At 43.4% G+C, this 24,160-nt stretch overlaps 1 protein-coding gene across 1 annotated transcript in view; it reads right to left on the bottom strand.

The window, feature by feature from the left end:
* The window catches only part of ADAM12 (ADAM metallopeptidase domain 12), a 382,969-nt gene that overhangs the window by 88,741 nt on the left and 270,068 nt on the right, over positions 1 to 24,160 (bottom strand). Inside the window, exons 10-11 of the mRNA XM_069101636.1 lie at positions 22,920 to 23,004; positions 17,224 to 17,372 (exon numbers count right to left, since the gene is read on the bottom strand). Of these exons, the coding sequence (XP_068957737.1) occupies positions 17,224 to 17,372; positions 22,920 to 23,004 (234 nt within the window). The remainder of the gene's footprint in view (positions 1 to 17,223; positions 17,373 to 22,919; positions 23,005 to 24,160) is intronic.

Below are 24,160 nucleotides of genomic sequence, written 5' to 3'. Positions count from 1 at the left end.
GAGAGAGAGAGAGAGAGAGAGAGAGAGAGAGAGAGGGAGAGACAGACAGACAGACAGACAGACAGACAGACAGAGAGAGAGACTTTAGAAAGAGATGAGAAGAGGGCCTAGGACCGAGTGCTGGACTCCCCTTTAACAAAAATCCTTGAGCAAAGGCTAAATGATCACTTGCTGGCTATGTTATCATGGGACTTTAAAAATAGCTAAAATAAAATTTAAATTACATTTTGGTTTTTCAATTAATAAGCATTTACTTTCTCTCTCCTACCTTCTAACAAGCACACAGTCAAGTCAAACAAACGTTTGATTTGGGTATTCTTTTTCAGGCAGAGGTTTGACTAGATGGTCTCAAAAGTCCTTGGAGAATCTCTGAACAGATTCAAGGACAGGTTCGTGGTGCACTCCACTAGAAACCTCTCTTCAGTTTTACATGGCTCCATTAGGGTCCATCTTCTGGATCTGATTGCTCTACCAGCCCCTGCTTAAACTATCATCCAGTCAACCTCTGCCCATCTTGTCCCCAAAGACAGCATTAGAGCTTTGGTCAAATGCCCGGCTGAAATTCAGACATTTCCCTATTTGGGGCGGACAGCATTTCTCTAATCTACGAAGGTGATCCAAAAAAACAAAAACAAAAAGGAAAGGGGGTTATCTATTCTACCAGCAATAAAAGGTTCAACTTAATGCCAAAATGAAAGACAGAGCATTCGTTGGCCATACGCCTACCAGCCCTAGGAACACACAGCAGCTAATGTCGACATTCAAACCGGGCTGGATTGTTGGCAAATACAAGGGCCACGACCACCTTCTGGTGCCCCCTCCTCCTGGCATGGGTCACAAGCCTTCGAGTGGAGGCTGGTTTGGTTCTGTTCTGCCTGGCTCCCAGCTGTGGTCACTGTGCCCTTGAAAGCTGCACTGGGGAACAGCATTAACTATGCAGAGGGAGTCTCCTTGTGGGGGCGGCGGCTTCATCATAAGCCTCTTTATCAACCTATGTGAAAGCTGGTGCTGTTGAGACGCCCGTGGTTGGAATGACTGAGCAGTTTCCTCCAGCTGCTGCTGTTTTCAGGGTCATGATTGTTCTGCCAGTCCTGAAGTTTAGAGCTATGGCTTTCCATGTGGCTTAATAACACACTCTGTTCCAGTGAAACTGGCCCCTTTACTGTTCCCCTCCACACCCAACATTCTGTCTCTCATCTCTGTGTGCTAACCATTTATGAATTTCCTGGTACTTGATAAATGAATCTCTTCTTGGGGGGCACAGGGCCCATCTGTCGCTATGGGGTAAACACATCCTGGAATATTAAAGATGCCCAGCCAGTCTCCAAGCCAGCATTTCTCCCAGACTAAAGATGCTTAGGAAATCTTTATTAAAATAAGTTATGTATTTGTCTCTGTGTTTGCTCAGCTGGCAGAGCTACAGACACAGGTATGTTTGCACTCATCACCTGCCCCTGACACCTTCTGCTGTTCTCACCGTCATCCATCCAAATGCTAGGCATTCTTCAAAGCCAGTTCAAACACTAAACACTCATCACCATCTTCATCCACATTGTCATCATCATCAACAAGCATTTATTAAGCACCCACTGTGTGCCAGGTCCCAGGTAAGTGCTGAGGATACAAGGAAAGACAAAAAATAAAAAGAAACCATGGTCCATGCCCTCAGGGAGCTCATATTCTGGTGAGAGATACAACACACAACATATGAGAGATATTCACGCACATGTATGGGTGTGTATGTAAATGAGAGCTCATCCCAGAGGGAGGGATGTTGGCCTTCAGTGATGGGGTGTGGGGGCACTGAAAAGCCCTCCTGAAGAAGGTGGAATTTGAACTGTGTCTTGAAGGAAGCAGGGGGCAGGAGACAGAGTGAGAAGGGGCTGGGGTGGGCAGTTAATGAAAAGGAACAAAGTCAAACTGCGGGAAGAACTGGAAAGAGGTCTGGCGGAAACTAGGCAAAAACCATCATCTCACAACACACGCCAAGATAATCTTTCAATGGACACAATAAAGGGTTTTATCTTTTAAAAGGTTAGAGAAGAGAAAAAAAGTTAGAGCAGAGGAACCAGCAAGAAATTACCTTTCACACATATGGATATGGGAACAGTTCATGGCCAAACAAGGGATAGAAAGCACCAAAGAAGACAAAGTGGACTAGAAGGAAAGTGGGCAACGGGGAAAACAAATCTTCACAGCAAGTTTCTGTGATAAGGGTCTCATTTCTAAAACATATGAGGAATGGGTTCAAATTTGTGTGAATAAGAAGCATTCCCCTGATAAATGGTCAAAGAATAGAAACAAGCAGTTTTCAGAGGAAGAAATCCAAGCTGTCAGCAGTCATATGAAAAAATGCACCAACTTGCCAATAATTAGAAAAATGCAAATTAAAGCAACTCTGAGATTTTATCTCACGCCCATCAGATTGGCAAAGTTGACACAAAAGGGGAAATGATAGCTGTAGGGAGGGCAAAGGGGAAGCAGACACACTCATGCATTGCCCGTGGGAACTGTGGTTTGGTCCAACCGCACCAGGAAGTCTTCCCCTCCCCATGACTAAACTATGATTACCCTTCGACCCAGTGATCCCCACACCAGGCCTACTGTGGTTATTGTTCAGTCATTTTAATTATAACTGACTGCCTGTGACCCCCTATTGGGTTTTCTTGGCAAAGATACTGAAGGAGTTTGCCATTTCCTTCCCCGGATCATTTTACAGATGAGGAAACTAAGGCAAACAGGGTTAAGTGACTTGCCCACGGACATACAGTCAGTAAGTGTCAAAGGATGATCCATGATCTGCCTCATCTACCTATTTATCCAGATGTCTATACCCAGATGTGGGGCAGCTGGGTGGTACAGTGGGCAGTGCACAGGACCCAGAGTCAGGAAGACCTGAGTTGAAATCTGGCCTCAGATTCTTACTAACTGTGTGACCTTGGGCAAGTCACTTAACCCAGTTTAGCTCAGTTTCCCTCTTTGTAAAATGAGCTGGAGAAGTAAATGGCCAACCAAGAGCACATTGCCTCCTGTGGCTGTTCAGAGGGAGCACCGGAGCTTGAGGGGAGCTCCTGCCATCCTTCGTAGGGAGGCGCCCCGAGCACCCTGCTCTCCTTGCTCTGGGTCAGCTTCACCCAGTCGTGCCTCTGGAGAAGGCAGACATTCGGCCTCGAGCTTGGATGCTTTGATTCCACCAAGTCTCTAAGAGCCCAGGCCACTCACCCTTCGCATTGCAGCAAAGAAGCTTAGTATTCCAACTCAGCCTGAATGACAGATAACGTGCTCTCTCTGCAGGGAACAATATCTAATTATGTTAGGAGGAAATTAGGACAAACTTGGTATTGATGTCCTTTTTTAAAGTGTTTACAAGAAGCCCTCCCTGCCACTTCATTTTTCTCCTATGATAATGTCTGGATTGAGCCAATTAAATTACTTTCACTAGATAATTAAATTGATTCTAACCAAGTGGTGTTTTGATGTTAGCAGAGTCTCTATTTCTTTTTTGGAACTAGGGACACAAACAGGGACTGATTGAACTTGTGATTTCATTGGTGGAGGGAACTCTCTGGTGAGGAAACTCCCTCTTCCAGTGAAGGTTGGCACCTTCTCTTTTTAAAAGTAGTGAATCGGGGCAGCTAGGTGGCACAGTGAGCCTGGAGGACCTGAATTCAAATTCTGCCTCAGACACTTAACATTAGCTGTGTGACTTTGGGCAAGTCACTTAACCCCAATTGCCCTGCCATCCCCCATAGAAAAAAAGCAAAAAAAAAAAAAACCCCACCAAAACACCAACAAAGTAATGAATCTGTTTTCTTGTCTTTGAAAACAGGTTTTGACTTTAGTTCCAATCTATTGAGTGTGGAAGTAAATAATTTTTTGAGGTTTTCTCTGAAATCCCCAACAAAGATTTGCTCTGATTCTTCATGTCTAGGCAGAACCTACTGGGCCTAGCACAAGTATCATGGCTAATAGTTGGTCATGAAGATGACCCTGGACTCTTGGAAACTGGACCATTGATAAATTACTTCCTGGGAGGCCCCAAAGAGCAAGAGAAGTTTTAAGTGTTGTCCCCATGACAGACTACATTTGCTTTCTGATATCTGGCAAAAAGGAGCATGGAGTAGCCACTTGGTGATGGATTCTGTGACCAATGGCTTCCCATGAAACAAAGAAATCCACAAAATGGCCCTTAGTCCCTTAGGTTCCCTGCTGCCTCTGTGGTGATGATGGTAGAATGGAGGCAACAGGAGTAGAGGGAATGAAGAATTGGTTTTTAGACCATTTTCAGACTGTCTGTAAACCTAAACTTAGCAGTTCCTGGTGTACATGGTTAGGTCCTTGTCCAATGGGGCAGCCGGATCTTATCAGTCTGGACGTTTTTTGCTAAAAACAAAACCAGAAGCGACTTAGTGATGAATGGAAGGACAGACTTCGGCTTCTCTCTGGTGAGGTGAAGAAAGAGCTTCGACATATATTCAAAGACGGGAAACGTCAGGACACACTACACTTAATCCTCTCCCCTTGAAGTGCTCAGGGTAATCAAAAGCAGAAAGATCAATGGTGATGCGACACCCCAGAATGCTGGTGTGGTTTTAGTCTCTGATAGGAAAGGAAGCACACCCAGGTTAAGGCAGGGGATGTTCTCACCACAGACTGCCCTGGTCTGACCTCATCTGAAGGATGGTGTTCAGTTTGGGACACCACCTCTTAGGAAGGGCATGTATAAGGTGGAGAACATCTAGACAAGGGTGACCAGGATGGTGGAAGGCCTTGAGTTCATGTCAGTTAAGGGACTGGAGATGTTTGGTGTGAAGAAGAGAAAACTCCAGGCTTGATGGCTTACTTTGAGTACTTGGAGGGCCATTACATCAAAGAGGGATTAGGCGCACGCTGCTTGGCCCCAGAGGGCAGAATTAGGAGCCACTAGAGGAAAAGACAAAGGAGTAAATTTCACCTTCAGTGAAAGGAAAACCTTCAATCCCGTATAATCCTGGGCTCCCCAGTCTTTCCCCTCATTGAATGTCTTCAAGGAAACTGGAAGAAGACCCGGAGTGTAATGTAAGAGTGATTTTTGTTTGGATACAGATGGGCAAGACGGTCTTCAACTCTTCTATACTGTGACTCCATGATATAAAGATCGTGATGGCTTATGTGTCAGTATTGACAGGGGATGAGGAGGGAGGGAAATTCTACATTGAGTAAGGCCTTCCAGAGCAATCAACATATACTGTAATATACAGTAACCTTAATAAAAAGGTAGGCATAAGAGTAGACAGTGAAAAATATGCTGGAAAAATGGTTCAGCGGTAAAAATGAAAGAATACAAAGGCTTACAGATGATACAGAAATCTTATGCATCTATATGTATATACATATGAGTAAGCATCAAATAATGTCAGAATAAAATGGAATTGGTTACATCTTGACAGGAAATGACTTGTTGCTGATATGTGAATCATTTCTGAATCATCTTTCTATGTGTAGTGAGACTATGACTTGTTAAGCAAAGTCAACAATCAAGACCAAATTTGAAGAAAAGTATGAGAAAACGATATAGAATGTAATTAAAATGACTTCAACCTGACCTATTCAAACACTAAAAAATGGGGATACAAGAACAATTATTGACACAGTCTAACAACCAAGCAAATGTCACAAAAAGAGCCCGAAAGCGTCCAGAAATCACCTCTGCTAGAAAGCTCTTGCTTTACTTGCAGAGATATGGTGAACAGCGGCAATATCATTTTAGAATATAAACTTGCTTACAAAGTCTTACAGAAGAGGATGATAGCTAGAAGCCACAGAGGGAAAATAACAACTCCATAAAAGGTTTGGCAGGAGATTTAATTAAACCAGATCATTCAAAGTGTCTTTAAGGATGAAACTCTAAGGGACACAACAAATGGACGGAAAATGGATTGAGTCTGTTGACATTTCCATGAAGAGCTATTTTCTACATCGATATTATTGGAATCACCAAGTTTGGATTCTGACACCACTGTCTCTGATATGCTGACTGAAGAAGTATAATGGCTCTAAGAAAATGGAGGTGGGAAGCCCAGCTGGAGAAGACCAAGGCCCTACAGAAGAAGGAAACACAATCTTGAAGGAACTGAAGAATCAATTTTAATGCTCTACAGCATTTATTATTGTGGGAAAATGACTAATTTGACCAAGGGACATTAATCACTACCAACTTATTTTTACAAAATATTTAGAAGAATGAGCTACACGTGTATCAAGGGTTTCCTTGATCAAAATAGGAGAAAAGAATAGACAGGCTTTCAAATACACAAAACAATCTATAGCAAACATCTTTATAGATTAAAAAAAATCCACTAAAAGATGCCGAGAATATATTGTACTTGTTTACTGACTACCAAAAAAGAAATGCTTGATTTGGTAGAGTGACAATGCATATTCAGGGTGGTTTTCACCTCTGAATTTGTCCACCTGAATTTGCATAAGATATAGTCTTTTTAAGGCTCAGTTTCCCCACATATGAAATGAGGAGCTTGAATTAGGTAACCTTTAAGGCCTCTGCTAGGTGTAAAGCTAAGATCATATCAACGATGGGTTAAAAACTGGGCAAAATAAATGGAAAAGCCAATTCTGAGGGACCTCAGAAGACCAGTTCTTCAAGATCTTTGGTCTCAAGAGAGCACACTGCCATTGTCCTGGGAGTCCTACTTTCAAGTCCAAGACACCCTGGCCACGGGGTTGTGAGAGAGCCACTCACACGCTCAGTGTCCCAGGCAATGCTCTATGACTTTAAGTGGCAGAGCTGGGACCCATGTGCCTTGGGAGAGAAAGTTCCCTCACTAGGAGCCCAAAGGCATCTTGGAAATTGTTTTTTGGGGGAGAAGCAGGTAGGGGCTCATAGGAGATGTTTTTCCCAGAAGGCTTTTAATGGTGTGATTTATTTATGCCCTTGGAGAAGGGGACCTTTCCTCAATTATTTTGTTCAACTAAGTTATTCTTATGACTCAACACACTACTCTGTGCACTACCATTGACATGTTGCGGGGGGGGGATGTTCCTATTCAAAGTTTTGCTAATCACATCTAAAGTAAAACCCGCCAATAACACCCCACCCCAACTTCAGCTTCCCAGGAGACTCGGCACCATTTCTTTTGAACACACACACACACACACACACACACACACACACACACACCTCTTTTGCACTGGAAAATATGAAGCTGATTACAGCAAGGAAAGGAAAACAAGGTCTTAACAAGAAAAAATTCTTCCAAGCCATAATTATCTTTATAAAAGTAAGAGCGACATTACAAATCCTGGGGTAGAGAGCACAGAGGTCCTGCTACATGTAGTTAATGTGGCATCCTTCTTCTGAATGGACTAAATGTTTTACAAATGCCAGCTAAGGGCAGTAACAACACCCCGTCCCTTTTACAAGGGACCAGAGTCAATGAATCGATGCTAGCTGACATCCTGGTGCAGGTGGGGACGGCATTAACTCCCTCAAGACCTTTGAGAGTCTCAGAAAGGTGTGCTCCTTATTTCAGGAAAATCTGATTGGAAGCCCCTTGAGGACAGGGGTTGTTCTTGTTTTGTCTTTGAGGTAGATAGAGAGTTGGCCGAAAAGTCAAGAAGACTGAATTCTTGACCCGCTGCTGATACACATGATCTCCATGATTCTGGGCCAGTCCCTCTGCCCCTCAGCGCACAGGGCAAAGCTAAGGCTTTAAGTTGCAGAGAGGGTGCTGACTGCCATGATGGAGAGAGTTTTCTGAGCTGGGAGTTCCATATGTCAATGGAACCACAAGTCCAGTCCTCATCCCTGTGTGGTAGAGTAGATAGGCCAGCGTTGAAACTCAGGACACCTGGGTTTGAGGCCTGCCTCTGACACTCCCTGTCCTTGCAGGGTGTTTCTGAAATGCTTTTTTGAACAAAGAGCTCAAGTCACACCCAGATTAGCACGGACATAGAGGTTCATCAGAAAACATTAAAATGGCAAGGCATCTTTGGCAAGAGGAGAAAACCGAAACCCACAGAAATGAGGTGTTTACCGATGGTTGTAACTGATCAATGAATGAGTAAACATTTATTATGTACCTATTGTATTCTAGGTACCATACTTGAGGGGCTAAGGAAACAAAGATATGAGACAGTTCCTCAAAGAACTCATATTCTATTAGACAGTGAATTAGGGGTCATATCGGGACTAGAACTCAGTAGTCCTATAAAGTGAGAGAACACTTTACACGAGCCCGTAGGATAACCTACTGTAACTTTAATAATGATTTTGGAACTTTTAAGGACACTGAAAACCTGGCTCAAGCATTCCTATAGAAACTCTGGAAAATAAGGAGGGGAGAGCTTGAGATAAGTATTTTCAGAAGTGCAATGGAGGCAGAGATAAGTTGTGGTTGGCCATTCAATCAATGGCAGAGGGGAAGATGACCCCCTGATCTTGGCTCCTATAACCTCTCCCATGATGTTGTGCTTCCTGATCATCAGCCATGGGTTATTCCAACCTCAGAGTGCCATCATAAACATAAGAAAACAGGAAAGACCACAGGCGTTAGAACTACATTGTCAGCTCTTTAGGGACAGGGATAAAATTATCTTTCATCTTTGCATCTCCAACCCAACAAAGCATGTTTTTGTTGTTGTTGTAGAGCTTTAAGAAATGTTGTTGAATATTTAAACTGAATAGCATCAAAACTGTCTGAAAGAGAAGATGTCCAGGGCATGATTGTATGTTAGCCACAAAATCAGCATTTGCATTGATAGAAGTAAGCATTATCATAAAGACTCCTCCCATAGATGTTAGAATCATACAAGATGAAGTAACAAAATAAATCCACAAAAATCAGTAGAATGTCTATATAACACCAGCAAAAACCAATCAGTAATAACAGAAAGTGAAATCTCATTCCAAATAATTGCAATATTCACACTACAAAATATTTGAGAGTCCATCTACCAAAGCACACTTCATACTTGCTTTGACTCAATTACAAAGCAGTCCTTAAAGAAATTAAAAAAAAAACAACTTACATAGCTGATGGACTATTCAATGCTCATGGCTGGGCCATGTCAGTACCATAAAAATGGCAATATCATCAAAGCTAATTTAAAGATTTAATGTTATTCCAATTAAATATCAATGTGATACTTTACAGATCTAGATAAAATTTATTTAGAGGAACAAAATACCTAGGCTACCAAGGGAAATCATGAGAAAAAAGAAGGAATGAAGGGGAAATAGCACTTCCATGTCTCAAATTATATCATAAAGCAACAGTCAACAAAGCTATTTGGTACTGGTTAAAATAAGAGAATAGTTTAGTTAAAATAGGAAAATAGGAAAAGTTTAGACAAAGGAGAATCAGAAATATTGGAACTCACTAACCTGGTATTACATAAAATTAAAAAAATGAATTACCTAGGAAAAACAAATTCTCTATTTGATAACTATTGGGTGAACGGGAAAGCAGAAATAGAGTTTAGACTAACACTTTACACTATAGTCTGCAACAAATTAAAAATTGGTACATGACCTGAATGATAAAAATTAGCATAAAAATCAGAAGAGAGGCAGATTGCATACTTTTTGCAGCAATGGGCAGGAGATGAAATCTTAACCAAACAAGGGATAGAGGCAATTACAAAAGATAAAAGAGACAGTTTGATTACATGAAATTGAAAAGCTTTTGCAAAACACAATTGTACATCTAGTATAAGAAGGAAAATGGACAAATGGGAAAACTGTGTGTAATGAGGATTTGTTATCTGAGCTATATAGATAACTAACAGACACGTGTAAGACCAAAAGCTTTTCTCTAATAGACAATTGGTCAGGAGATTTGAACAAAAAGTTCTCAAAAAAAAGAATGGCAAAATATTAACAACCATATGAAAGAATGCTCCAAATCACTAATAACAAGAGAAATGCAAATTCAAACAACTCTAAAGTTTTACCTCATACCCAACAAATTGGCAAAGATGACAAAATGTGAGAATAGTCAAGATGGATTGTGGAAAGAAAAACACTGCTTCTCTTTTGCTGGGAAATCTAGACAATGCAAACCCCAAATATATTAAATATAAGTATAAATATATTAAATATAGTTAAAGGAAAAATTCCTACACGATTCTTGAAAGATGCAACAGTAAAGGCTGTTTGATGATCCTTTGATTAGTGATATTGTACAAAGTACAAAGCAGGGAGAAATGTGGGCCCCCAGAGAAGTGCAGCCAGCAGCAGAGAGGACACCCAGAGCAGAATCCAAATGGAAAATGGATTCCCTAGAGATGGTGAGGTTCTATTTGCAGAGGACATAGTATAGAGTGTATTGCGCCTCTCCTGCCCCAGGCTGCCCCTCCATCATTCTTCTACCTGCTTTGAAGGCTTGTTGATCTGGAAGCATTTAAGAAGATACTTGTGACATGTTCTCTTCCAACGATGGGCAGCTGACTAATCACTACTCCAGTGAGGCCATGATCTCATCCAAGTGGGGATCCCTCAAAAAACACATGCTTGGCAACAAGTGAACCTTCAGCCTTTTCTAAAAGATATCCAGAGAGATGAGGCAGAGGCAAAGCTGGGGCAGGGGGGAAAGAGAGAAAGAGAGAGGAAGGGAGGGAGAGAGGGAAGGAGAGAAGGAGGTAGGAGGGGGAGAGAGAGAGAGAGACAGAGACAGAGAGACAGAGACAGGGAGAAACAGAGATAGACAGAGAGACAGACAGACAGAGAGATACAGAGACACAGAGACAGAGACAGAGAGAGACAGAGAGAGAGACAGAGAGAGAGAGGCAGAGAGAGAGAGAGAGACAGACAGACAGAGACAGAGAGGCAGAGGTAGAGAGACAGAGAGAGACAGAGACAGAGAGAGAGACAGACATAGAGATACAGAGACAGAGAGAGAGACAGAGACAGAGAGAGACAGAGAGAGAGACAGACAGAGAGATATAGAGACAGAGAGAGAGACAGAGACAGAGAGATAGAGAGAGAGACAGAGATAGAGACAGAGAGACAGAGAGATAGAGAGAGTGAGAGACAGAGAGACAGAGATAGAGAGACAGAGACACAGAAAGAGACAGAGAGAGAGACAGAGAGAGAGACAGAGACAGAGACAGAGACAGAGAGAACATCCAAACACAGACCTTTGCAGGCAGCCCATTACATTTGGGAACAGCTCTCTTAAGTTTTTCTTGACAGCAAGTCCAAATCTGTCTCTTTGAAACCTCCACCTAATGTTTCTAGTTCCATCCTAGGGTCAAGCAAAATAAAGATAATCCATTTTATATGTGCAAATAGCTGTAGTAGTAGTCATAGTGGTGGTGGTGGTGAGGTCTAGTAGTAGTAACCACAACAACAGCAGTGTAGCATATTGGATGGAAGCAGGAAGACGGGTTCAAGTCCTGCCTCTGGCATATACTGGCTGTGTGACCCTGGATAAGTCACAACTCTCAGAGCCCCAAGGCAAGCATTTAAAGCTAAAAGTGACAGAAGAGCTGTCAGCTTTCATTGGTAGGGGATTCTCCTCATTGGGAGTTCGCTATACCACTGAAAACATGTTTCTCTCTTTTACTGTCTGTCTGTCTCTCTGTCTCTGTCTCTCTCTGTCTGTCTCTGTCTGTCTCTGTCTCTCTGTCTCTCTCTCTGATCCCACCTAATGATGATGATTGATGACAATAAAGAGCTGCCCTGTAGAAAGCGGTCTGAGGTCTGCAGAATACTTGGCAAATATCATCTCTTTCGTGTTTCTCCCAGTCCTCTGAGACAGGGATAAGGCTTTTCTGCTGCCAGGGCAGAGTCATTTGAATATTTGTGGCTCATAAACACGGCACACACTTAGGTCTCATGCTCAAGGAAGCTCATTAATGGACAGGTCCAACAGTGATTAAATTCTCCATTTATCCCTGGAGATTACTTTCACCAAAAAGTAATTTCCAAGACAGGTTTTAAATGTTAACTATCCAAAGATATAAAGCCCATGGCTCTCACTCACCCACCCACTTAGAGAGCAGCAATAATTCAGGATGGGCCAAATTCTTTGAGGAGCAGGCCCTCCAAGCCTGCTCTCTGAGATAGCATCATGGTCAGGTCGGGGAGAGGTGAAGACGCCAGCTTTTTGGACCCTAGGTTTTCTATCTCAGTGCCTAATTCATTAATTACTGTGGTGGGAAATTGTCATGGTGAGTTTTGTCCTCAAAAGGATTTCAGAATTTGTGAATGTGAATGAGTGGGCTTTAAAAATGATAGATTTGGAGAGTTATTTAAAAAGGAAGGAAGAGAAAAGGGGGAAAAGGGGGAAAAAGAGAAGGGAAAAAAGGAAGGAAAAAAGAAGGGAAGGAAGGAAGGAAGAAAAGGAAAGGAAAGAAAGAAGGAAAAACGCTCTTTTTCTTCTGGTTCTTTGAAAATTTAAAGCCTACAGGACCGCCAGACAATCTCCTCAGTGTGAGCCCAGGAACAAAGGACCTGATAGCATTTGTTAAGGGAATTTGAAAGAAAGCCTTGGAGCACTGTCAGCCAGCCTTTTTCCATCTGCTCCTGGGGCAGGATTTGGTGGCCAGTGAATGAAGTCTATCAATCAGTTAATCAGCAAACATTGATTAAAAGGCTCCTGCGAGGCAGGGACTGGGCTAGGTCCTCGGTGAGCCAGTCTCAAGAATGAAGCAATCCCCACTCTCAAGAGTCCCGCCCAGACCTATGAAAGGATGCTCATGTCTAAAGCACCCATATGCCTCTGACACTTAGTCCCTGAGTCACCTGGGGTAAAAGGATATGAACAGGAAGTTTTTCCAATGAAGAGATCAAAACAATTTATAGACTTGTGAAAAAATGCTCTAGATTATTATTGGTTATAAAAATGCAAATTAAAACAACCTTGAGATATCATTTACACTGACCAGACTGGCTAAAATAATTGAAGGGGAAAGCAACAAATGTTGGAGGTTTTGTAGAAAAATTGTTGGTGGAATTGTGAACTGATCCAACCATTTGGGAGAACAATCTAGAATTATGCCCAAAGAATTATTCAACTGCCTTATTGAATTGTTGAATTATTCAACTAACCCTTTGACTCAGCAATACCACTAGGTCTATTTCCAAAGATGATTAGGGGAAAAAGGAAAAAACCTATATGTTCCAAAAATATTTACAGAAGCTCTCTTTGTAGTGGCAAAGTATTGGAAATTGCAGGGATGCCCATCAATTGGGGAATGGCTGAATATGTTGTGGTATATAATTGTGATGGAATACTACTGTGCTATGAGAAATGATGAGCTCAATGATCTTAGAAAAACATGGAAAGACTTGTATGAAATAACGAAAAGCTAAATGAACAGAATCAAGAGAACATTGCATATAGTAACAGCAATATTGTTTTAAAAAAGACTTTGGGTGACCAAGTCATTCTGACCATTATAAATACCCAAATTAATTATAAAGGAAATATGAAGAAAGACGCTATCTGCATCCAGAGAAAAAACTTAAAAATAAAAGTTTTGATAAAAATAATTTTACATATATACCTATTTGTGTCTATTGGTATCTATTTCTAGGGAGGGTAGGGAGGGAAGAAAAAGAGAAAAAAGAAACTTACAAGATAACTTTTTATATATTTAAAAGGAATAGCAAGTTGTACTTGCTATTGACACTTGCAGTTTCATGTACAATCATATTTTTTATTATATTATGTTATGGAAATGCTTGTTTTATTTCACAAATTAAAAACAAATAAAAGTGAAAAAAAACTTGGTCTCTAGAATAAAATACAAAGTTCTCAAATTTTTAATGAAGTACTTCCATAATCTCCTTCCAGCCGACCTTTCCGGATTCATTTCTCCTTATGCCCCTTCCTGCATTTTTTGCCCTTCAGCCCACCTGTCCTACCTGCTCAATCAGACCTTGGCCCTCCATTTCCCACCTCCTCCCTCATATGCTCTCCCTCCTCTGCTCCATCTCTTAGAAATCCCTTCCACATTTTCTCCAATCTTCCTTCTTATTGGTGCTCTCTCTCTCCCTCCCCAAATCCTCCTGCATTTACTTCTTTGATTACATGTTCGAGTAGAATGGAAGATCCTTGGCAGTAAAGATGTTTTCCATTTTTTCTTTGCATTCCCACCACCTCACACAGTGTTTGGCACAGAGTAGGTGTTTAATAAATGTTTGTTGAATTGACTTAAATGAGTCCTTTCCTGCTTAGGAGAACTGCTCCTTGCAGGACTGGCCTATCTTCTGCTCAAAGCTCATACTCAAAGTTTCCATTTGGCCATGATTAGGAAGGAGAGAGAACTAATATCTAGAGGTATTAGAAATGGCGGAAGTGGCAGGAGTGGCAACTGAGAGGGATCATACTGATCATCTGTGCCAATTCTGGGAAATTGAGGCTTAGAGAGAGGATGGCACTTGTCCAAGGTCACACGGTTTGTTGGCAGACCTGAGGTGTAAGCCAGGTCCTCTGGTACCAAATCCAGTAACCATTCTGCTCCCTCATCCTGGTCCAGGAGGTAAAAGCAGCCAGTGCTAATTCTCCACTGGCCTGGCCTGTGAGAGCCCAGGGCCCCTCCCCAGAATGAGAAGGCAGCCCAGAATCAGGGAAGCAATCTGGTTTTCCTGTATAAGCAGAATCCTGTCTGCACTATCCTCTCACAAGAACAAGAGATGAAGAGGGACAAAAGGAATATGGGGGAGAAGCAGCAGCATCATTTCCCTGTGGGCAGCTGGCTTCAGAGAGCTGACTAGGTGGCGTGACCTTTGTATCTCTTTGGACTTCTGTGGTTAATTCACCAACCTCACAGTGAACTTTCTTTCCGTGGAAGCAAATTAAAGCTACCACCCTTTGAACAGGAAGGAAGGAATAGTAAATGAGCAACTAAGTAAAAAAGATCTTGAAAAGTGTGAGCTCAGCAAAGGGAAAAGTGCTGAGAAAGAACTCACACTGCTGGGAAGTTCAATGATTATTTTAGGCACTTTGGTAACTTTTTGTCAATGTCTTCCCAACTGCAAACCCCTTTTCAAGACCTCAAGCTTCTCCAGAGGCCGGGGCCTTTCTTTGGAATACCAACCTTCTGCTGTGTGACCTTATGGAAATGAGTCAGTTAATAATTATTAAGCTCCTCCAGTGCTAAGTGCTGGAAATCCGAAGAAAGGCAAAAGGCAGCTCCTACCCTTGAGAAGCTTATAGTCTAACAGGAGACCACAGCCGCAAGACAAAGGCCCAAACCTCAGAAAAGCAGAAAGTGGCCTTCACCCGGAGGGTGATGGAGAGGCCCACGGCCCATGGGAGCAGGTGGTCACATTAAACCATTGAGGAAGTTTTGAAAACAGGCATAAAAGGCATCAGCCCAGAAATGAAGGGTGGGAAGAGAAGGTGGGCTGGCTGAATGGTGAGTGGTATCCTTATGATGTCTAGAGGAAGTAAGGAAGGCCTTTCAGTGCAGTAGATGAAGATGCCACCATCCGTTAAGTTTGGAGGAAGACATGAATATCACAGTACCAGGGGTCATGGTTGAGCGGCGATCTGCACTGGTGGAGGGGCTAATGGCCCTCTGCACTGATGAGGTCAGAGTGCCACTCGAATGTTTGCGCACTAAGAATAATCTCAAAATAGAGTCTTCATTTTGGGGGTTGAAACCTATGGTTTTATCACTGTAGCAAACTCTTGATGGGCAGGGAATTCCTTCCACCAACAGAGTCTGACAAACCAGTCTGTTCTAGATTGGTTCAGAGAATTGCCAAAGACATTTAGAGGGTAAACAACCTTCCCAGAATCACGCAGCTAAAATGTGTTACGGGCAGAGTTTGGATCTAGATCTTATGGATTCCAAAGCCTCTACCTACTGTGTGACCCTGCCTCTCATGGTTTTCAAATCTCTCAGTAATTTGGCCAACTCAGCCAGCCTCCAAAATCTCTCTATGAAGATAAACAGAGGAAGGATTGAAGGTGGGGTTCCTTAACCTTAGAGGGCAAACTCATATCTACCTGACTCTGGTCCCCATATACATCACAGTTGACTGGGGGAATGCACCATGCAAACAGAGGAAGACATCTTGTAGAAACACAAAGATTTCAGCTGAGGAGGATGGTAGTCTGTGGGTATCCCTGGCTCCTAATATGGTGCTTCAAACACAGGACCTCCCTAAATGCTCGCTGCTCATTGTAATGGAACTCCGTCCCTCCTGCGGCAGCCCATTTGTTAGGGGACTTTTCCTGACATCTAACTGAAATTGGTATCTTTGTAATTCCCACCCACCCCTTCTAGCTCTGCCATCTGAGGCCAAGCAGAAGAAAGCTAAGCCTCCATTCATGCAGCAGCCTTTCAAGCACTTGAAGAAAGGTCTAATTGCTGAATGGAGTCTTACCTTGTTCAGGTTACCACCTGTCTCCCTGCCCCCATCAATCGATACGATCTCAAGGTCCTTCCCCACTGTGCTAACCCTCCTCTGGACGCCCTCCACCTTATCAGCATCCTTGCTGAATGGGGGTGCCCAGAAGCAGACAGAGTTCTGGGAACGGCTCTCCTTCCCCCCAGCTGGAGGAGGCATTAGAATGTTCTGGAATCAGTGAAGAAGTGAGCTCCTTATGATGGGCAGAATTCAGCGCAATCCCTTCTCTCCTGGACAAAATACCAAGGATTCTTGTACTGGGTGGGAAGCCTGGCTAGACAGCCTCCATCTTTACGATTCTATGATTCCTTTGCAGAATCAAATCTAAAACCTATGTCTGAATTAGGTTATAATCCCAGCTTTCCGAATTACGACAAGGAGAAATATGCCACTGCTTCTCCTAGAGGAAAGATTTCTGTCTTCGTGGCCCTCCCAGGGGAGGGCAGCAGTGACAGTAAGGGTAAGCACAAGCCAACATCACCATGGTCCCTACTGCTTACCAGGCACAGGTGCTGTGCTGAGCTCTTTACAAGCATCCCCACAACAGCCTTGGGAAGTGGACGCCATTATTGTTCCATTTTACAGATGGAGACACGGAGGCGAACTGAGACCAAGTGATCAGCCCAGATAGTGTCTGAAGCTAGATTTGAACTCAATCTGTCCGAGTCCAGGCCAGGTGCTCTATGCACTGTGGAGCTCCCAGCTAACTATTTCACTTGTCAAGAAATTTGGTTTTGGAAGCTTCTGTTGACTGAAAAATCAAGAACACCGTCTATAGGAACGTTTCACAGGAGAAATTCCACACTGGGAACCTGGGAGCCTGGGAGCAGCGGGAAGCCCTGATTGCATTTACTCACCCAGTGGACGGGTTCATGATGCAGCCTCCTTTATCAGTCATTGCTTGGCAGTGACATCCCCGCTCCAGGGTATCATGATTCATGCCCAAGTTGTGACCCAGCTCGTGGGCCAGGGTGACGGCTGCACCAAGAGGGCTGTCGGAGTGATCCTCAAAGAAAGAGAGAAGCACAGCATTCACTTCCACTTGGTCACTCTTAACTCCCATTAACTTCATGCAACTGATCTTTGGGAGAGTCTACACTGCTTTTCAGTTAGAAAAGAAGAGCCTGTTCTACATCTTTGGAGACAATAGGGCCTCACATGCTTTCCCTCCCTACTAGAAGTGTCGTAACCTGGGGCAGAATGTTCCCCATATTCACATGTTGGGAGTTGGCTGGAATCTTCTCTTTTTTATTCTATTTGATTAAATCTTTCGTTTTACACTAGTGTGTCTCCTGAATGGACAGACAGAGGAGAACCCACTGGTGGGGGCTCATGTTCTGTGGTTCTAGTGTGCTGACACAGTATCTCAACCTCGGGACAGCTTTTCTGGGACCCCATGTACGAGAGTAAGCATCAGAAGCTCCATATATGCACTTGTAATGTCAAGTTAGTTTGAGATGCCTCCTGGTGGCCCATCTACACCTTTCTTCTTGTTCTGAGGCCTCTCCACACCTTCCCCAGGCTGAAGTACTTCATGCTATCTTCTCCATCCTAATGTTTGAATTTCCTCAGAAGTTATGATTCTATTTGCATAAAATCCATATTTGCATAAATTCACTTTCTCCTATAGGGGGCAGAAGAACCAACCACCCCTATTTTATCAAGGTCCAATTTAATTTAATTTTGTTCTGGGTCATCCCAAAATAAAATTAGTATGGAAAGGTAGGTTTGGTGAATTACAGTGAGTGAGCAAAAGGCCCCCAGTGTGCCTGTTTTTACCAACTCCAGACCATTTTAGTTCACTCAGGACAATCCAGGATAAATGGTGGCAGGGGGTATTATTCTAATAGGCTTTCATAGATTACAGATAGAATTGAGTTAGGCCTGTTCGGCTGCTGAAGCTGGGACAGAGGAGACAGAATGTGAAAATGGACCGTGGCTCTGGATTTTCAGGCTTATGCTCCTGGATTCCACATTTGACAACAAGATTGTCTGTAGCAAGGTCATTTCTCCATTTGGGTAACGACAGTTTGGTGACCCCACTATTAGCAGAGAACCAGATTTCCTCCCACAGACATTAGAAATAAATACATGGAGGTTAGGATTTAGTTTAACTAAACTGGGTCAGTGATGGTTTGTTAATTAATGAACATAATTTACAAACCTCTCAGAAGAGCAATATTTCAGCTTCTGGGTTGTAGAAATACTTTGCTCTTGGCCAGTTAGCTCTGAGAATGTCATGAATTAATGAGGGGATGTTTTGTGTTACCAGAAGAGAAAGGAAACTTTTGCAGCAAGGTCCTGGGCAGGGGTGGAAGGTGTGTGTAGGGGAGGGGGGAGGGAACAAGAATTTATAGAGTGCCTACTATGTTCCAGGCACGGCGCTCAATGCTTTACAAATGTTATCTCATTGTTACCCTCATAAAAACCCTGGGACATAAGTGTTATTATTATCCTCATTTTACGGTTGCAGAAACTGAGGCAAACAGAAGCTGACTTGCCCAAAGTAAAATTGGATTTGAATCCAGACCTTTCTGATTCTCAGGAATCAGACTCAGGAAGCTGACAACTTTCTCCAGGGGAAAAACAGATCGATCCTACTATTACAGCTCTTCATCGTGTTTGTCTTAATTGAGAGGCACCCAAGAAACCACAGATATTTTCTTCTTTTTATCAGCTGTTGGTGGGAATCCCTCACTGAGCCATTGTTTCTAAATGGACCCCAGAAGACATGTGGCCTAAGAAAACTCCAGAAAGGAGCGGCATGGGAAAGAACTCAGGCTTATCCTGAGAACTGATGAAATCCCTGGTGCATTACTCGGTTTAGATTTGGGAGTTTTCTGCAGAAGCAAACCTTATGAATACACAGTGAGAAGGAGAGGAGAGTGTGACTGGCACATGTTGAAGTCTGCAGTTATCATGTTTTTGGAGAAAATTCAAAGAAGGTGCCCTCAATAAGGACAAAATGATCTCCTCTTGGGTCTTGGGGATTGTGCGACGTCTAGGGCTTTGAAATGAACTTTCGAGGGGGGATTTTTCCATAATAAGGGGCGTAGTGGGTAGAGAGCAGTTTGGAGTCAAGTGGCCCTGGGTTCAAGTGCTGCTTCTGATATACACGGACCGTGTGGGTGGCCCCAGGGAAGTTAATTAACTGCTCAGTGGACATGGCAATCCTGTAAGACTAAGTTGTAGGTTCTGGTGTTCATAGGTAGAAAGAACATCCTTATTGGGAGTTTCAACTACCAGTGAAATCATAGGCATGGGGGAACAACAATGAGACACTGAGAGGGAGTGTCGTATGTATCATCCTGCAGGTAGACGGCTGACTTTGGAGCCAGAGACCCCAGGCTCATGTCCTCCTCTTACACATTGGGACCTTGAGGGCTTGGGTCAGGGGAATCAAGGCAAGCAGACCTGACTTGGGACAGGGACATGGGTTCCCATCTCACTTTAGACACTCACTAGCTGTGTGACCCTGGCCAAGTCATTCGACTTCTGTGGAGCTCAGTTTCCTCATCTCTAAAAGTAGGCAGTCTGAGGTCCCTACCTGCACTAAAGCTAAGCTCTTTGGAACTCTCTGTTCCTGGGCAAATCCCAAAGTCTGTAACTTACAGGTGAGTTGTCAGTTTGCAAAAGGGAAGGAACAAAGTCACCCACTCTGTAGAAAGCATTGTACTAAGTGATGGGACTTCATCTACAAGAGTGAGAGAGATGTTCCTGCTCTCTGGCGCTCACCTTCCAGGAGGGCTGGCATCAGCAAAGACCACGCGGGAAATTCCAGCAGTCCTTGGGGAGCGTCAGCAGAGCAGATGGCCAAGGGTCACTCTGAGCTTCAATGCCGTGAACTGAGCTCCACGCAAGGACTTCCCTGCGCCAGTGAATCCAAGCCCAGTGCTCCACACGCTCTGCTGCTGGGTGGCTTCACAATGGGCAGAGAGGGGGACTGCACTTAGGAAGACCTGAGTTCAAACCTACCTCTGACACTTAGTGGTATGATGCTGGCTAAGTCATTTAACCTCTCCCAGTCTCAGTTTCTTCTAAAAATGGGGACAATAATGGCATTTACCTCCCAGGGTTGTTGTGAGGCTGAAATGAGATATTTGTAAAGGGCTTCACCAACCCGAAAGCGTTATCCAAGAGCCCAGAGCTGTCTTCTGCTGCCATAAGGCGTTAGAAGGGTATGTCAGGGGCTTTTTAGCTACATATATGATTTTATGTCGATCACCTCTTTCAGAAGCAGCAAAAAGAAATGTTTCCTCATCATTTAAGTTCCTTTGGGGACAGGGACTACATAACTTCTATCTCTGTGACCCTCTCTGTCCCCAGCATAGCACCCGGCACATAGTAGGCACTTAGTAAATATTCACTGGCTAGGTGGCCACCTTGATACATGGCATTTGTCAGTAACCAAAGGCAAGTGAGTTAAGATAGCCTGAAGGGTTGTGGCCTTGGGAAGCCAAAGCAAGGGCCCAACAGCTCACCAGAGCCCTCCGATCAATCAATCAATCAATCAATCAATCAATCAATCAATCAATCAATCCATTCAAGACCACAGGATAGGCAGCGTGCTCTTGGTTTGTGATAAAAGGCCTCTGTGCTCTCTCCAGGACTTCTTTTAGGACTTGAATGTATGGAGTGATAGCAGTTTCATGACTGCAAATCACCTTAATGTACTTTTTTCAGCCACAAAGGCATAGAAGGAATAGGAAAGTCTGGGTGCTTTGCCCAGCTGGTGGTCTTCTTTTGGACACGGTCAAGATTCCAAACTTCCTTGTGTTTTCTAGTGCCTGGCACCCCAAAGTCACTTAGCACCTTCCCCTGGCCGATGTTAAAAGCTTTAAAGACTATCTCCTCACTGGTGCTGGCTGATAAATGAACAGAATACATCTGATCATTAAGTAGAATCTTCAGTCCCACAGTCTTGGCCTAGAATATTCCTTTTTGATTATTTTAATTATGCTGCTGCTGCTGTGACACTCTTCTGTAGCTTTTTTGGAGAAGGAAACAGGCAGAGTGTTTGAAGACAGACTAAGTGACATGTGTCAAAACAAACACCTTAATAATCGGAGTTTATCTCTAGAAATTTTAATTGTCATGGAATAGGACTTTGTGAAGAATGAGGATTTGATTTTAGCTGTTACACACTCTCTCTCAAATTAACTTTAGTGGATTGTAAAGTCAGTAATGAATTGTCACAGAGTCATAGATCAGGGATTTCTCCCTTTTTAAAAATTCTGTCGGCTTTGCCTTATGAGAAATGTAGTTTAGAGCTGCCTAGAAATTAACCTGGTCCCAAGGGCACCACATTTATCAGCAATGTCCTTCCACGGCTGCTTTAGCATAGAAGGTCTCTGGGTCCAAGGAAAACTCACAGAGACAGGACGGAGAGCAGGGACTGTCTCTCGCCTTTCTTTGTGTCCCCAGGACTTTGCACAATGCCTACCACATGTTAGGCGCTTAATAAATGATTATTCACTGACTGATTGGCTGAAATGATTTTTGTGAGGGCTGAGACCCTGGTTGTAAGCCTCATTCATCTGTCCTCAAGACGTGTGTCTATGTTAACTTCTAACTATGACCCAAAGCGGATGGGGAAAGTTTGTAGTGTAGGCTCATGAGGAAGATAAGCTGAGGAAATAAATACGTGAGGAGGGATTACAAGACTATGGGAAACAGCCCTTTGCTCCCTGACATGCAACTGGATCTTTTGAAATACTCTCCTTAAAAAATGTGGTGAGATTTTTAAGGTTCCTCAGAAGGGCAAGACTTTGTTTGTTTAACGGAGACAGAAGGCCAGGCTAAGAAGGCCCTGTCTGAGCACTAAATATTCAGACCAGGCACAGACAGGGCGACTATGCCACATACACTCCTTTGACAGGACTTGGCAGCCCTCCCCTGGGGGTTGCACATGAACCCCAGCTGTCCCCTAAATACAGAGGGAACAAGGCTCGACTGTGTTCTGCAGGCCAAACTGTCCTCTGACATAAACACAAAACAGAAACACTGAAGAATTACCCTTATTACAACAATCAGCCTTTCAAACCCTCTTTCCAAGACACAGACGGGTATTGTCCATCAGCCTGGAGGTACCGATGGCCTTTATGATGGCAAATAATGAAAACCCCAGGCCCTGGACTATGATTCTCGGAGGCTATTCCAGTGACAACTCTTGGCTAAACCCAACTGGCCAGACCTTGCTCATACCCAGCTATGGCTACTCTTCCCAGGTCTTGACACGCCTCAGTTTCCCCCAGGTGAATGTTTGACCAGACGTTACAGACCCGCTTTGAGTAGTGGACATAGGGCCAGTGATACATTTTCTTTCACTCTCCACCAATTTCAATTTGTTGTGTATCATCAATGATTTTAAAGAGATTTGGGTAGATAAAAGCACATGGGAATAATTGGAGTTTGAGTTGTAATTGAACTTGGAAAAGCAGAGAGAAAAAGCCTTTATGTCCTCAATGGGCAATGGCCATTTGTAAAGCTATCACAGTGGAGAGAAGGGGAAAGTCTCTGGGGGCCAATCCACACCCCTGCTAACTTTGCTTACCATGACGACCCCTCCAGACTGTTCGGCCGTGCACATGCTCATGATGGGCGCCATTCCAATGGTGGTGCCTTGGAAGTAAACCCCACTGGGAAAGGAAAAATAACATAACAATTTACCTGGGAATAAATGTAATCTAAAATCCAAAAGGTTGTTTTGTGAACTTTGGAATCTATCCCCTTTGTAAAGGTATCTTTGGCCAGACAACCCAAGATGAGGGATAATCTAAAGATTAAAAATCTAAAAAATTAAAAATCTAAAGATTAAAAATCCAAGATAGAGTGGAAATCTAAAAGCAATGGCCAGAAGGCATTGAGAGGCAGATGGAGGATGGGTGGAAGAGAAAACTTCTTAATGAGAGCCCTCCCAGATAAGGATGGGCAGCCTCCAGAGGCAGTAGGTGCCCCTCTTCAAGGAGAGACTCAACAGCCTGTTACATCGTGAAGGGAGTTCTGGCTTAAGTATAGGTTGGCCAAATGATCTCTGAGTTCCTGTCTGTCTCCAAAGGCCTGTGTTTCTGTGGAATGGACTAAGTCAGTTGAAAAGGGTCCTTTGAAGGCCACCCTTGGGTTTTCTTGCTCAACAGGGTTCTTTTTTCCTTTCTGTTCAGTGTACGACCCAGGCTCAGAACTCTCTTCAAAGTCATGACTGACTTAAACTTGAGAAGTGAATGATCACAGAAAAAAGCAGCAAGGTCTTGGCTTAAGTATGGACCCAAGGCCCCAAAGTCCTTTAAGGCTAGGATCACTGTTTTTTCTAGCTTTCTTCTTCATAAGAATGTTCTGAGCACAGTACCTGGCACCTAGAAGGCCCTTAACAGAGGTGTGTGACGTTAGGTACAATTGGGAGTCTTCCTGCTTCCCATAGCTCAGAGAGTTCAACCCAAAGGTCACATTTATGTAATGACAAAAAGTGACAGCATAAGATATGCAGCCCAAGTCCTGGTGCCAAGGCTGACTGGCGCTCAGCAGATCTGAAAATATAAAGATGTGGATAAGCCTGAGATTCTGTGAAGACCTGCGGAGAACCACAGAGCCCCTGGGGTGGAGGGAACCTGTCTGGTCCAATCCATTCCTGAACAAAAGATCCTCTACATTTCCCATGATAACTAGCTTGTGATTGAAGGTGTGTGTTTGTGTGTGAGTGTGTTTGTGTGAGTTTGTGTATATGTGTGTTTGTGTGTGAGTGTATGTATGAGTGTGTGTTTGTGTATTTGTGTGTGTTTGTGTATGTGTGTGTCAGTG

Source organism: Petaurus breviceps, unplaced genomic scaffold (genome assembly GCF_028583685.1).
Source record: "Petaurus breviceps papuanus isolate PSGF00001 unplaced genomic scaffold, PetGlider_PUasm1.0 490, whole genome shotgun sequence".
Classification (NCBI taxonomy): domain Eukaryota; kingdom Metazoa; phylum Chordata; class Mammalia; order Diprotodontia; family Petauridae; genus Petaurus; species Petaurus breviceps.
The sequence above is the reverse complement of the archived record's forward strand: the minus strand, read 5'-3'. Positions and strand labels throughout refer to the sequence as shown.